At 54.0% G+C, this 14,614-nt stretch overlaps 1 protein-coding gene across 1 annotated transcript in view; it reads right to left on the bottom strand.

Annotated features, from left to right (window-relative positions):
* LTBP2 (latent transforming growth factor beta binding protein 2) overlaps nt 1-14,614 on the bottom strand; it is a 79,827-nt gene that overhangs the window by 22,905 nt on the left and 42,308 nt on the right. Inside the window, exons 7-12 of the mRNA XM_058655357.1 lie at nt 14,017-14,303; nt 13,213-13,315; nt 4,121-4,195; nt 2,854-2,976; nt 723-887; nt 283-504 (exon numbers count right to left, since the gene is read on the bottom strand). Coding sequence (XP_058511340.1) covers nt 283-504; nt 723-887; nt 2,854-2,976; nt 4,121-4,195; nt 13,213-13,315; nt 14,017-14,303 — 975 coding nt within the window. The remainder of the gene's footprint in view (nt 1-282; nt 505-722; nt 888-2,853; nt 2,977-4,120; nt 4,196-13,212; nt 13,316-14,016; nt 14,304-14,614) is intronic.

Here is a 14,614-nt window from a genome sequence, read left to right as displayed (position 1 = left end):
GCTGGGGTGACACTGGCCTGAGCACCTGGGACGTGAGTTGCTACTGCTCTCTTCCCCCTGCACTAGTGACTTCCTGGGTGCCTCTAGACCTAGTTGGGGGAGGACAGGATGAGGCCTCTGCTGGACCAGGCCAGGGCTGGGTGATACTGTTCCAGGCTGCCTTTCCTAATACCCAGAAATGGGACCCCAGTGATCTGTAAGAAATACCCTGGGTCTCTTTGAGATGCAGCAACCTTAGGAGGAGGAAGCCCCTCCCTGTGACAGCTCCCCTAGCCCCAATACCCTTATCAGACATAGAGACAGTTGCAGCCTCAAGCCAAGTGTCAGTGGCTGCCCGGAGGGGCTGTCTCTCTGCTGCTGCAGGCAGGGGATCGCTGCTCTTCTGTTGTTGCTCCCGTGGGGGCCTGGCCAACTCCTCCTCCTCAGCCTTCCTCATGGACAAGCGAATGTCTGAGCTGGAGTAGGTGTAGCCATGGCCGGCAGGGCAGATCTCCCGGAAGGCCTCTGCAAAGCCAGTGGCAGGGAGACAACTTGAGAGATGGCAGCTACTGCCAGAGTCACAGCCCTCCCTCCCCACCCCACTCTAGAGGCCATGGCCACTGTAGCAACAGGAAGGATGCGAGCCCCAGGTTGGGAGAAAGAGGTCTGTACCCAGGCAGGCTTGGGGGAGGGAACGAGGAAAAGCCCTAGGGGCCAGAGCTGGCATGAGAACGAGAGGTTACCTGTGCCAGGCAGGGGGCATTTCTCACACTGGCTGCCCCAAGCTTTGCCCACTCGGCTACAGCAGCAGATCTGCTTGGTGATCCGCTGGGCCAGAGGTAGGGTGCAGGTGCCGGGCCCCAGGGATCGGTAACACAGTCCCTGATGCATGGACACAGCCTTGTCCGCTGCAAGAGACAGGGTGTACAGGGGTGGATGAATGCCCACTCCTGGGACAGTGTCATGGGAGGACAGAAGATGGAGGGGTGGCCAGCCTCATGCACTCTGGTTGGTCTGGCTCATACCTGAATCTGGAAGTCTGGGGGTCCTAAATTTACCTGCCAGAACTGTAGGGGAAGGGGCAGCTATAGGCAAATGCTCTGGCCCTTCCTTATGGCACTGGCTCTTGACCACACCTGCCTCTGTAGAGACTCTGAGTGTGGGAAATTAGGGCACACCCGCTATCTCCAGGTTCCCGAGAGTTGACTAAAGGTTCTGTGTGTGCCTGGGGTGGAGTGGGGAGCAGTGTGCCCAGTCACTAGCAGCCTCCTTGGGACCATGAGACAAGGTGACTGCCGAAGGCCTAAACGGGAGGTTGGAGGACAGAGGCCCTGTCATGGTCACCTCTGTCATTCAGGCACCACCTTGCATGGGGTTGATGTTCAATAACTTGATTGGGTTGCTGGATGCCTTACTAGGTCAACTTGTCAATCAAACACTGCATCAGTGATTTTTGGGAAATATTGTGGGCTATGCTGTCCCCTTTCTGTGGTTGAAATGTGTCCCTCAAATGTGATTAGCTGGAAACTCAACCCTTCAAGTCAAATGTGACTGGTCTTTGAGAGGCGGGTCTCTTGGAGGTGACTGGCTCATGACTGGAATTGAGGGGTTGGCAGTTTCCCCTGGAAGTGGCTTTGTTATACATGGAATTCTCTGTCTTGGCCACGTGGTACCTTCTGCTAGGAGAGAGTGCAACCAGGAGACCCCCAGCAGGAGCCACACCGTGCCTGTGGACGTCCCTGGCTCCACCATCGTGGGCTACCAACACCTCTGCTCTCTTCAAATCGGCCCATGTGTGGTGCTAAGTTAGAGCAAGAGACTTTTCCTGGGGTCCATCTCAACAGAAGGTGAGAGAGGACCATAAGGGGACAGAGCAGGTGTGGAGAGGACAGCAACAAAAGCTGTAGAATCAAGGACCTTGGAAGGTTCGGCACCTTAAGTGCCCATCCCACTGCACCATGAGCCACATGACCTCTCCAGACCTCAGCCCCTTGTGTGTCAGATGAAGCTGCAGTGATTGCGCTAGGGCAGTGGGCACCTGGATTTCCACCTGCCCTGCTCTGGGGCCCATATTCTGCCTAAGCACCCTGATTTTCCTGGCTGCCTGCCCCAAGGCTCTTATTGTCTCTTCCCCCTGGACGCTCCCTCTGGGTGGCACTGGAGTCCTGCTTCTGGCCATGGCCTTCCCAGACCTGTCCCAGGCAGTCTGTAGTCCCAGAGCTTGGCTTGGAGCTCTGCTGAGCTAGCTGTTGGTGGGGTGGAGGGGCAGAGAGGTAGGGGGGGTGCGGCAGGGAGGTACCCAACCTGGCCTGGGGCTGCTGCTCTCCACAAACCAGCTGGGGCTGGTTTGACTCAGCGCTGATTGGGCCGTCCTGTCCATGGAAAGCCCCATCGGGGCTGCGGTGTCAGCCTGGGCCCCTCCCAGCCAGAAACCACAAAGATCTCTGGAGACACACTGCCAAGGGTGCACCTGTGCACATACACACATGCAGTGCCACAGCACATGTCCACATCCATTGATATAAGGACACATCCGGGACAGGGACGGGGACTGTGGGAAGCCCCTGGGATGGAGACATCGATGTTGAGGCAGCCCTTTAGGAAAGTCACTCTGAAGGTCCTGTGACCAGGCCACACCTCACATCCCTCAAGGTGTGTGAGGCGACAAATGGGACCTCATAGTCCCCAGGGTGTGTGGGGTGACAAATGGAACAGAAAAGGTTGTGAGAAACAAAACTTGGAGGGATCAGAAAGTATGAGTAGGAACGGGTCCTGCTTTCGTGGAAGAGACACTGGGCCGACCTTGAGGCTGAACAGCAGACACTGGCCACTGCAGCCCAGGGTATCCCCAACCCTGGCCCCACCAGCACTCACACACACAGCGGCTCCGTGATGGATCCAGCATGAGGCCAGGTCTGCAGGTGCACAGGTAGCTGCCCCTGGTGTTCACACACTCCGAGTCCTGGCACAGGCCCAGGGCCAGGCACTCGTTGACATCTGCAGGGTTAGAGGAGATGAGCAGGCATTCACCCCACCGAGGCCTGGGATGGGGCCGGGCCAGGCGAGACCTTCAGTTGTTTGGTCCAGATAAAACAACAGGAAGAGAGTTGCTGTTGATTAAAGGTGATGCCCATCTCTGGGCCTCGGTTTTCTCATTTGTAAAATGGGGATAATGATAGTAACCAGAGTGTGTTGCTAGAAGGAGAACATTATCGGGGAGCTAATACCATGTCATAGAGGAGAAAGCCACCACTTGTGATGCTGGCATCCCATTTGGGCACAAGTTCAAGTCTTGCTTGTTCTACTTCCTATCCAGCTCTGTGCTAATGGCCTGAGAAAAGTAGCAAAGGATGACACAAGTGCCTTGGCCTCTGCTTCCATGTGGGAGACCCTGAGGAACCTCCTGGCTCCTGGTTTCAGACAAGCCCGGCTCTGGCTGTTGCGGCCATTTGAGTGAAATAGCAGATAGAAACTATCATGAGTGTGCTCTCTCTCTCCCTCTAACTTTGCCTTTCAAATAAATAATTTTTTAAAAAGGGTAAAATAAGGTTAAAAATGGCAAACAACTTAATGTAATACCTGGCTAGTACTAATGGTCATAATTAGGAGATAACATCTATGATATGCCTACTGTATGCCACATGCTGTGCTGGGTCTTCGACCCCTGACTCCTTATTTTAATTCTCACAGTTTGTTAAGTAGACCCCCAAGTTCCCATTGTGTAGGTGATGAAAATGAGGCCATGTTTCATGCTCCTCCATGGGTGTTACCAGGGCCCTGATCTTTGTCTCCTCCACCCTGGTTGTGGGGCAAGGCAGGTGGAAGCACAGCCTGGGAGGCTGGAGGTGCCTGGCCAGAAACAGCCCTTCCAGGTCCTGACTTGATCTCCCATGTGGCAGTGGAAACTCCTCCTATTCCATGTGGATTGCCCCAGGAGGGGTGGACTGAGGGTTGGAGGGAGGAAGGCCGGGCTGGGTCTCTGGGCTCATTTCCTCCCCTTTCTTAAGTCCCCTGGAATGCAGTCCCTACCATCCCCTACCCTGAAGCTGGAGCTGAAGGATGTCTGTGGGGCAGGTGCTCCTGCCTTAGCACCTCCCTGTCCCACCACCCCTGCATCCCCTCCCCTGCTGGTTCTCCTTACCTTGGCAGTGAGTGAGGTTGAGCCTCTTATACCCCAGGGGACACTCCAGCTGGCCATTTTCAATCACTGGGGAGGCTGCAGGGGTGGACATGGGCAGGTGTCACCAGAGGGCCAGGGAGCGGAGCGCAGGTGCAAGTCCTTGCCCCACTGCCAGGTCCTAGAGGACTATGTTTGCTTGCTCTCACCTGGCTCCAGGAAGCCCAACTACGCACATGAGTAAAAACATTCCTGAGGGAAGCAAGTCAGGCCTGGAAAGACCAATGTGCATGCTCTCATTTACAACCAGAGGCAGTGAGTCTAAAACAGTGGGTACCAGTTTCTAGGGAGCCAAGGACCCAAGGATGCAGAACCAGTGAGAGGGCAGAGTAGGTCCAGAAGATTTCTGTACAATGAGATGAACACGAATGAACAAAGAGTCACTTATCCGGCAGCTGGAGGACCCCCTCATCAAAAGGTAGCAAGCGAAGCTCAAGTGCCTTAAGAATTACTGCCAACCCTGTTCCTTGCACACATTTTTCCTCTTAGAGCTGTCACTTTGTAAAACCAACTCCATGATGACCACCTGCAGCCCTTGCACTGTGGGGCCCTGGCTTGTCTGTGGACACTGCAGTGAGGACATTTCACACCCAGGGCCATCTGTCCACCGCCTGACCGCCCCCTGCCCCCCGCCCCGGATTCCTTTTCACTCCAGAGGTTGCATCATGAAGAGTTGTTTGGCGAAATTTGTTTTTATCCAGGAAGTCCTTTACTGGTTCTGCCTGCCTTTAGCAGCTTCCCAGAAGTTACTTTATTATTGAGCTGGGTTCTTGCAAAGACCAAGGGAAATAGCTATACTTTCATCCCATTGCGTAGCCAAGCTTGAAGGTGTTGGTGTTTTAAAATGTTTTTCTTGGGCCCAGCGCAATAGTGTAGTGGTTAAAGTCCTCGCCTTGAACGCGCTGGGATCCCATATGGGCACCGGTTCCAGCTTCCTGCTTGTAGCCTGGGAAAACAATCGAGGATGGACCAAAGCCTTGGGACCCTGCACCCATGTGGGAGACCCAGAAGAAGCTCCTGGCTCCTGCCTTTGGATTGTCTCAGCTCCAGCCGTTGCGGCCGCTTGGGGAGTGAACCATTGGATGGAAGATCTTGCTCTCTGTCTCTCCTCCTCTCTGTATATCTGCCTTTCTAATAAAAATAAATAAATCTTTAAAAATGTTTTTCTTAATAAATATAAATTTATTCTAGCATCCATTGCCATCTTGGGGCTTGTTACACACTTGAGGCAAGCTTTGTTATTATGACGGCAGATAGAAATCTGTATTTAGAGAGTCTTCTGGAACATTTAGGCACTGGGTACATTTTGGTCATATTTGTTATTGCTTTCTTTGTGAGGCCAGGAAGACAGACACACAGATGGAGAGAACAGTTCCCATCAGCCCAAATGCCTGTAAATGCTGGAGCTTGGACAAGGGCAAAGCTGGGAATCAGGAACTCAATCCAGGCCTCCTGCTTGGGTAACAGAAATGCAATTGCTTGAGCCACCACAACTGTCTCCCAGCTTTTGCAGGAAGCTGGAGTAAGGAGCTAAGGCTGGGAGTTGTACCCAGGCACTTTGAGGTGGAAGGCAGTTACCTTAACCACGAGGCTAGCCACCTGCTCCAGGCCATGTCAGCTGTACCATAGCTTATACCACGGCTGCTGCTATGCTGGAGATAGCCATGGCGGGAGGCATCAGCCTTGTGTTTTTTTCAGGACTGCTGATGCCTACAATTTCAAACCCAGTTTCTTCGCAGGAGTTTTTCTGAAGCATTTCTCCATGCTGGGAAGGCCACTCTACAGCAAACATTGGGCAACCTAACTGAGCAGTCCAACGAGCCAAACACTGCAAACCGCACTGTGTCGTAACATGACAAGGACAAACATAAGGAGGTGCCACATTTTCCTGGAACCCCCCACTCTTCCCCCAAGGACGCCGCAGATGCCAAACCCGGCATGTGACAGTTTGACAAACGGACAGAGCAAGTAAGGACATAAATTAGTAAAGCTGCATTTTTTCAGACTAAGAAATGTTAGACTGAAGTTCAAGAATTTTTGCTCCCCTGCATTGTATTGTTCTGCTCAGCTCTGAAAATCTTGAGACCGGGAGAGAAAGAAAGATGGGTGCGCTAGAGAGCAGGCATGTCGCTGACATGGTGCCTAGGGGTGGGTGGGAACAGAAGGGAGAAAGGGAGGTGGCTTTTCTGGGACACTCAGAAAGCTGCTGATGAGCTGCAGGCTGAGAACAACATGAAGAGTAGAAAGTGGCAGGAACAGGCAAGGTCACTGACAGAAGATGGAGATATAGCGTGAGACTAGACCCATGCTCCTGACCGAGGTCACTAGGTGTCTCATCCTGTCTTCATCCCTATTTTGCAGACTAGGAAAGCGAGGTTCCAGGGAGACTAAGTAGCTTGCTGAAGTCAGAAAGTCGGCTGGAGAGGAGTCAAGGGTGAATCCAGCCTCCAGATAGAAAGACCACATCCTCTCCACTCAACCCGCCTCCCTTCCCTGAGTCAGGGTAAGGGTCAGGGACCTAGGAGAGCCAGCAGGCTGTGGCAGAGCCACTTTTTTTTTTTTTAAGGCCAATGATCTGCAAATATTATTTGTTCCTTTGTTGGAGAAAGAAAACCTGTCCTCTGGTTCAGTCCCTGGATGCCAGCAATAGCTGAAGCTGGGAGCTGGAAACTCAGGCCAGCTCTCCCAGGCAAGTGGCAGGAAGGCAACCCCTTGAGCCATCATCACCACTGTCTCCCAGGGTCCACCTCATCAGCAAGCTGGAAAGTGGACCTCAAATACCTGCCCCAAGGTCCCCTCTTGGGAAAAGTCAGGCAGAACCTCCTTGCATTGTAAGTGACCCGGAAAAGTGATGGAGCGCTTACAACTGAGCTGGGAGCAGGAAGGAGGGGGTGGGCAGCTGTTGGCATGTATAGAAGCAGTGATTCCCAAACCCTGGAGGACTGTGCCAAGCTCCAGGACCCTGAGGGCCATCGTGGGTGTGGACATGGCTGAGTGCCTCTTCTGTGAAGTGTTTCCTGCCCACCATGGGGGCGAGCTGTGAGAACACCATGTTGCAGGGCAACGCCTTGCAAAGGCACGTTTCAGAGATAAAGAAATGCAGCCACCCCCTCAGGTGCCACCGCTGCCTGTTGCCATCACTCCCCACGCACTCCCCAGAGCAGGGTCCCCAGAGGCATGCAGGAGGCCAGTGTGAGGCTAAGTGCAGCATGCATTCACTTCAGAAAACTCAGCTGGAAGCTACTGGGGAGAAAGTGGAGGTTTGCATGGCTCACACAGGCCTTCAGCAGCCCAGGAGCCATGTAACTGCCAAAGTGGGGGAGGCATGTGACACTTGTCACCATTCCCAACACACTGTCCTGCCTTGTCACAGCCCCTAACATGCTGTTCACCCATCCATCTCACTAACACGTAAATTCCAGGGACTTCGTCTTCTTCCATCATTTCTCTGTCTAGAGCTAGGTATACCTGGAGCAATACAGACACTCAGTCAAAATGGAAACAAGTAATAACAACACACAATGGTACTTATTATGACCTTGGCCCTTAAATTAGGCACACTTGGTTTTAGCATCAATTTAAATCACCCTCCAGATAGTCAGTCATATTACCCCCATTTCATGAGCAAACTGAGGCACTGAGGAATCAGGAAACATTCCCCTCAATGGCTGCGTCTCCCTGGGCAGCCTCAGCATAGGCAAAGCTAATTGCTGCCGACAGCTTTGGCCTTGACTGTAAGAGCAGAGCGGGGAGGAGCTGGTGAAGACAAATGTCTGGCCTCAGGGCTGTTTACGGGCTGTGCCCATCTCAGCTGCGATGACAGGTGCTTGCAGCAGGGGGAGGAGCTTAGGGAACAGACCCGAGCACACACCCCACAAGGGCAGGGGCAAGTGCCACAGGGACTTGCAAGCAGACTGGAGCCTTGGCCCCATGCCTTGCAGTTGAGCTAGCGAGAAACTTCTACTCTACACAAAGAGTGGGTGCTGGGGTAGTCAGACCCACTTGTGATTTCTGAGTCTACTCTGGCTCTGTGTGTGACCTGGGGCACATTTTCTAGCTTGAAGTGGAGACAGAAACTTGGTGTGTGAAGCTGTTTGGGGGGTTTGCTTTGCTAAAACGGGGACTGTCAGACTGAAGAGTTGGGATCCCAGCACAGTCCATGGATGCTTCCCACGGGTCCCTCTCTCGCTCCTCCCCTCTTTTGTTTCCTTCCACAGGCTCTAGCAGAGCTCCCTGGCCAGCCGCCATACCAGATCATGTGAGTTACCCATCCTTGCTGGTGCTGGCGTTTCCTATCAGCAAACTGGAGGTCAAAGTCCTCTCTCGTGTGCCGCTGTGCACACAGAGTAAGGATGTGACCCTTGGAGCACATCCTTGTCACATGTCGTGACTACCACAATGCCTGGCTTTCTAACTGCGCGCTCCACCCAAAGATGCCCTTGGCTTCCTCAGGGGGGACAATAACCCCAGGCATCCTGAACAGTGAGGACAAGTGGGATGGGGGACACCCAGCTGCCCCCGCTGCAGCCCTTTCTGGAGCTCCTCAGGCCAGCAATGGTGCCACGTGGCAGCGCCCGCCTCCCCTGCTGGGGCTTCTGCCCAAGACACCATTCCCAGGAGGTTTCCAGTCCCTTGGAAGAGACTCTGAGAACCTCTCCCAGCCACCGTCACCACGGCTGGTGCAGCCCAAACAACTTGGAATTCTAAAAGCCCTGTTTCTTGATGGCAGGGAACTGGGTGTCCTGGCCAATTGAAGCCCCACCCTGTCACAGCTGTTCCTGAGCCGGGGTCTTCTGGGTGGGCCAACTCCGAAGGCGCCAATGCACTAGAAACTGCACTAGCAGGTGAGTGGCAGAGTTCCTTGAGGCCACTGGACCTGCAGTTTCAGGTCTGACTTCCTCATTGCTTGGATGGGGATCCTGACATCTGCCAATCACAGACATCACCAAAATGCTAAGCAGCTAGTATGGCACCTGCCCCAGGCAGGCTCCTGAACAAACAACTGTTAAAACCAAGAAGGGGACCAGGCCACAGCTGCTGCTCTGGCTGGCCCTGGTCCTGGCCTTTCCACTCCCACCCCATCCCTGTCCACATCACCGTCGCAAACCCACCCTCCCCAGCAGCAGGTACCACAGATCCACACCTAGAACGTCCCTCAGGTGCAAGGGTCAGGAGCAAACCAAAGCATGGCGTACAAGCATTCTCTGACATATTTGAGCATATAAATCTCCATTCCCTTAAAACTCTCTTTCCAACTCCTTCAAGAAATCTGGCCTGGGCAGGTAGACGCTTACAAAGGGGAGCCCAGCGCTTCCGAGTACCCCCTGCTTTAATGTTGATCACCGATAGCTTTTCAGAGGTTGTCTGTTATGCTCAGCAAGTAGAGCTCTGTTTCCAGAAACATCTGTGCATTGATTTGTTTGGCTCCAGAACCACATGGAGGAAGCTTGCCTCCTCTCCCAGAGGCGAGCTTTTCAACTTGTCTCTTCTTATTCTTCTTGGGCATGGGCTCTGTGCTGCTAACCTGCCTGTCTCTTTAATGCTAATCCTGACAGCCATTTATTCTGTACACACAAGCATCTCACATAATAGAACACTCAGGGTCTCCCCTAGGATATATATATATACACACATATATATAATTAGACCTCCAATCAGTCTTCCCAGAATGATGAGGGAGATCACTGCCAACTGCCAACCAGAAGCATTGAGCTCCGCCCATCCTGTGGGACCTCAGTCTAGCTTCTCGGCTTTCTATGAGCGTCCTTGTCCTGCTGTGTCAAAGAGAGTTACAATCCCTAGCTGGCAGGTGGCTGAGCAGATGACATGGGATACTACAAGCAAAGGGCCCAGCACACAGTAGCAGCTCAGTAACTGACCACTCTGATTGTAAGAGGGAAAGAGGCAGAAGCCCTTAGAGGGACAGAGCAAGAGTCAGCTCTCCCTGGAGAGGCAAGGAGCGGCCGGGGTGTGGAGGTGGACTACTCCGTGCCAGGCAGACGAAAGGCGATCCCTGGGCAGACAGCTGGAGCCCACCGCTCTGGGGCCTTCAGCTCTGTGCCAGCTCTGCCCAGCCCGGCAGAGAGGCCCTGGGGTTGACATGGCCGGTGCCAAGCCAGATGGGGCAGCAGCCAACTTTCCAGTCAACCCAGATGTCTGCCTTTCGCTGATGGAAACTCCAAAATGTGACCTCAGTCAATGTGGTTGTGAGGACTGCATGATCTCCAGACTCTAGCAGGAGCACCAGGAGGTTGTGGGCTGGGGGATTTTTGGTACCTCCCAGGGGTCAGGGAGAGATGAGGTATAGATGGGTCTTGGGAGGAGGCCGGCTGGGGACATGCTGCATGGTTTCCACAGAGAAAGCAAGAAAGCAGAAGAGGGGAGCTGTTGAAACCCACTCCCCAAGCCCTGCTTCTGAAAAGAGGTGCTCCATGGGATTCTGGGAGAAAAGGCATGAGTATGGGCCATGTGACTGTGTCTCCAGGGCAGTCCCTTCTGTGTCACAAATAGCAGCGTTCTGCAGGGACCTTCCCTGACACTCTGGCAGCTGGTGACCAGGGGAAACCATGAAGTCACATGTCTCCCATGTTGCTCCTGCCCTGACCCTCTGGTGGGAATGACAAAGACTCCCCCCTCCCCCAGCCACTCATCCCCCACAAGGGAAGCCACAGAGGCTCAAACAGGCAAGGGTAATAGGAACCGAGAATATTCTAGAATCCAGAAGTCCTGCCAACCAGTCCCGCAAACCCTCTCAGCAGCTCATCTTCCCCTGATTCTTACAGAGTAGCTCGCTTTTCACACCAGCTGAAAGGGGCATCCTGACCCCAGGCCTGGGCACACAGCTAGGTGCTGGCACCCTGCCAATGCCCAGCTCCCCAGTATCTCGCTCTTCCACCAGACAAGGCCCAGATGCTTTTTCAAACACTTTCAATGTTTATGTTGCTCTGGTCTTTGCTATTTATCACTGAAGGTGCTGGCATGCTTGACAACCCAGGATCTGCCACCCAGTGCCTAGTTTTCCAGGAGGTGCTGGATACAGTAGGAGAGAGGATGGGGTACCACTTGAGTTATGGCGAGTAGGAGCAGAGGCAAGGACAGAGCCTTGGAGATGTGTGTTTGGAGGGGATCCTGTACCCTTGTACACATGTGAGGTTGCTTGACCCACAGATCTATGTTTCCATGCCCATCGCCTTGGATTCCCTGCATTAACAAGACTAGTGCCAGCTCTACTGCAAGCAGAATCCTTGGGCATCAGGTGGGACCAGGTATGGGACAGGTAGACGGGCAGACAACAGTCACTGTGCCTGCAAACATGGTCACTGTGCCTGCTGACCTTGGCTAAAGGGGCAGGTCCAAGAGCCTCTCCTGTCAGCAGCCACTGCTGTGTAGGTCTCACAGCTGGCATCCTTACATTCCTGCTGGACTCCAGGCCCTGATACAGCAAGGTCCTGGGCTCTCAGTGTCTGCTTCAAGCCTGTAAGAGGTAGGGTGGAAGCTTATGGCATATAAATGAAGACTTGGGAGTAGGTGCTTGGTAAAGCAGTTAAAATGCCTCCTGGGATCTCCATGTCATATGGAATAGGCCTGGGTTCAAGTCCTACCACCTTCACTTCCAATTCACCTTCCTGCTAAAGTATCTTGGGAAGCAGTAGATGTTAATGGCTCAAATTCTTGGGTTCCTGCCACTCATGTGGGAGACTTTGATTGAGTTCCAGGCTCCAGGCTTTGGCCTGGCCCACCCCTGGCTGTTGCTAGGATTTGGGGAGTCAACCAATGGATGGGACCTGTTCTGTCTCTCTTTCAAATAAATAAACATGAATGTTTAAGCAAAATCATGTAAAAATATAAATAGGGGCCAGCAGTCAGACACAGGCAGGTTAAGCTGCTGCCTTTGATGCTGGCATCAATGTGCTATTTTAAGTCCTGACTACTTCTGATCCAGCTCTCTGCTAATGCACTTGGGAAGACAGAAGAAGATGGTTTGGTGGCTGTCAACCACATGGGGGATCCTGGCTTCAACCTGGCCCAGCCTAAAATGTTGCAGACATCTGGGGAGTGACCAAGCCAATGGAAAATCTCTCTCTCAGCCTTTTAAATACAGCCAGTGGAGTCTGGAGAGATTTCATGATTGGAGTGGCAAGATCGGCAGCTATAGAGAACCGTAGAACTATCAAAACCACTTGAGCAGAGCCCTTGGAGCAGGCCCCACATCGGGGACCCTGGAATGGTTAGGAGACTAGATGTGGCTTTTCCCTTATTTTCCTCCTTCCAGTAGCCTGTTGTAGGATCTCCTGTCACAGCCGCATACAGCTGTGCAGGCTGTGTACCACACAAAAGAACTACATCCAAGGGAAGAGTTGGCATCCTAGATGAGCTCACTTAATCTAGCAAAATGGTTTGAACCAACGGAAAGGGGAATTTTCTAATTTGCACAACCAGGACCTGGTTCCACCGTCTGCATCCCTATTATAGGTGGCACTTCTCTGGTCACTACACTGGTTCTCTGGTCACTACACTGGTTCCTCCATGGCCTGTGGCCCCCACTAGACTACAAGATGGAATAGAGTGGGTGCTTTTCTTCCGCCCTCCCCACTGTTTAGCCTGGATGTGCACTCTCTGGGAACCTTGAACAAGTGTGACCAACTGGAATGTGGGGTGTGAAGTCGCAAGGATGGGCCTGGGGGTGAGAGGGGAGGCGGGGGAGAGGAAGAGGGAAAAGAAGGAAAGAGGCAGAGGAACAGAGACACCCTCGGCCTGCAGGATGCTGCATTGGATCGAGTGCTTGGGGCCACTGGAGCCTGTGGGCGGGGAGGGGAAGCCTGCTGGAGACTCCTCAGCTGAGCAGGAACCAACAGAGGGGCGAGCCTCTGACAGGTAATTAGGTAGAAGGGCTGAGCCAGGAGCCTGGAGGAGGTGAGAGGCCCCAAAACACCTTCAAAGCTAAGCTAAAAACCCTGCTTGGTCTAGCAGCCTGGCCACCAGCCTAACCCTGAGGCTGTGGAGGGGTGCAAAAAGCCCCCACTTCCCCTCCCTTGACCTGGGCAGCCAGCACTCACCTGGTCTTGGCCGGCAAGGGGCACACGAAGTCACCCCCCAGAAGGCCCCCACGCTGCCACAGCAGTCCTCTTGGGTGGTCAGCTCCAGCAGGGGGTTGGCACACTGGAAGAGAGGCAGGGACACATGTGACCCCCTCCACCCCTACTTCCCATCCCTGCTGTGTCCCAGCAAAGCCCAGGACACAGGCCTCATTTCTGTATTCTACCAGAATACCTCCTCCCCAGGGAACCAGCTCATGCTGCCACAGAAGAGAACAGATAAACCTGCCACACCCTAACCTCACAAGATCTGCCTTGCCCAGAGCCTGTAGACTGTCATCCTTCATGGATGGTCTGGTGTATCCCCCATTCCTGGGTGCCTGCCTTCCCACCGGCTGCCTCTGGGGGAGTGGCAGGTCTCTTTCCCTGTACCTGCAGCGCTTGAGATGCACTTGCCATTACTGATCCCACCTGTGTCTGCACAGCAGACTCTCCCAAGATGCCACATGCCTGGAGAGTGGGTTCTAGGTCAGCTCTCTGAGTGCCAGGATTTCCAGACTCTGGGCTGCCTGGTGTCAACCCTACCTACCCCCTGATCCTCTGTAGTGGGCATGTCTTTGGTAAGTACCATATGGCACCCAGGTAGCAGGCCTAGCCTCTGCATGCTTAGGCAGTCCTATGTCCAAGACTTTCCCAAGTGGGACAGAGGTTACAGACACTCAGAGTTCAGGAGAAAGAGAGAGGAAGAGAAGTGTAGAATCAGGAAGAAGGGGAGATGGTTGTTCTGGAAGCTTCCAGGGCCCGGGGTAAAAACCAAATCCTTACCTGTCCATTCACGGTGCTGAGGTAACAGCGACCCAGCAGTCCCTGGGGTCTGAGCACTGCCGGGGGAACTGGCCGAGGGTGCTCTCCTGACCGAGCAGGGATGGTGTTGCTGTCCCAGTGGCCAGGGCCGGGACCGGCAGGAAGCTGTGCTGGGGGCCTGGGCTCCACACTGTTGTCATCTGGGGCCCTCTCGGCCTCGGGCCGCACCCGGGCCACTTGGTGGATCTGCACAGAGGCCTCGGGCGGGTGGTGGATGTGTACCTTCACCAGCGATGGGTTCACAGAGGCTGGGCAGAGGGTCAAAGCTCAGGGCAGGGGAGTTGAGGGGGGCACCTGCTGGGTGCCTCCCCAGAAGTTTCCTTCCATTTCTTCACCCCCATCTACCTCCCTGCCACGACCCTGTAAAACCCCTGCCCCAAATACCCCAACCCCCCTGCTACCTGCCACGCGCCGCCCCCCCCCCCCCCCCGGGCCTTCACTGAAATGTGCCAGTCCTTCTGCTTAACCCTCAGCTACTCAGCACTGCAGACCTAACTCAAATTCATCCTGGTTGTACCACTCTCGGACTCATGACTCCTCCCTCCTGCAGGAATCTGGA

Source organism: Ochotona princeps, chromosome 26 (assembly GCF_030435755.1).
Source record: "Ochotona princeps isolate mOchPri1 chromosome 26, mOchPri1.hap1, whole genome shotgun sequence".
Taxonomy (NCBI): Eukaryota; Metazoa; Chordata; class Mammalia; order Lagomorpha; family Ochotonidae; genus Ochotona; species Ochotona princeps.
This window is presented reverse-complemented; position numbering and strand designations above follow the sequence as displayed.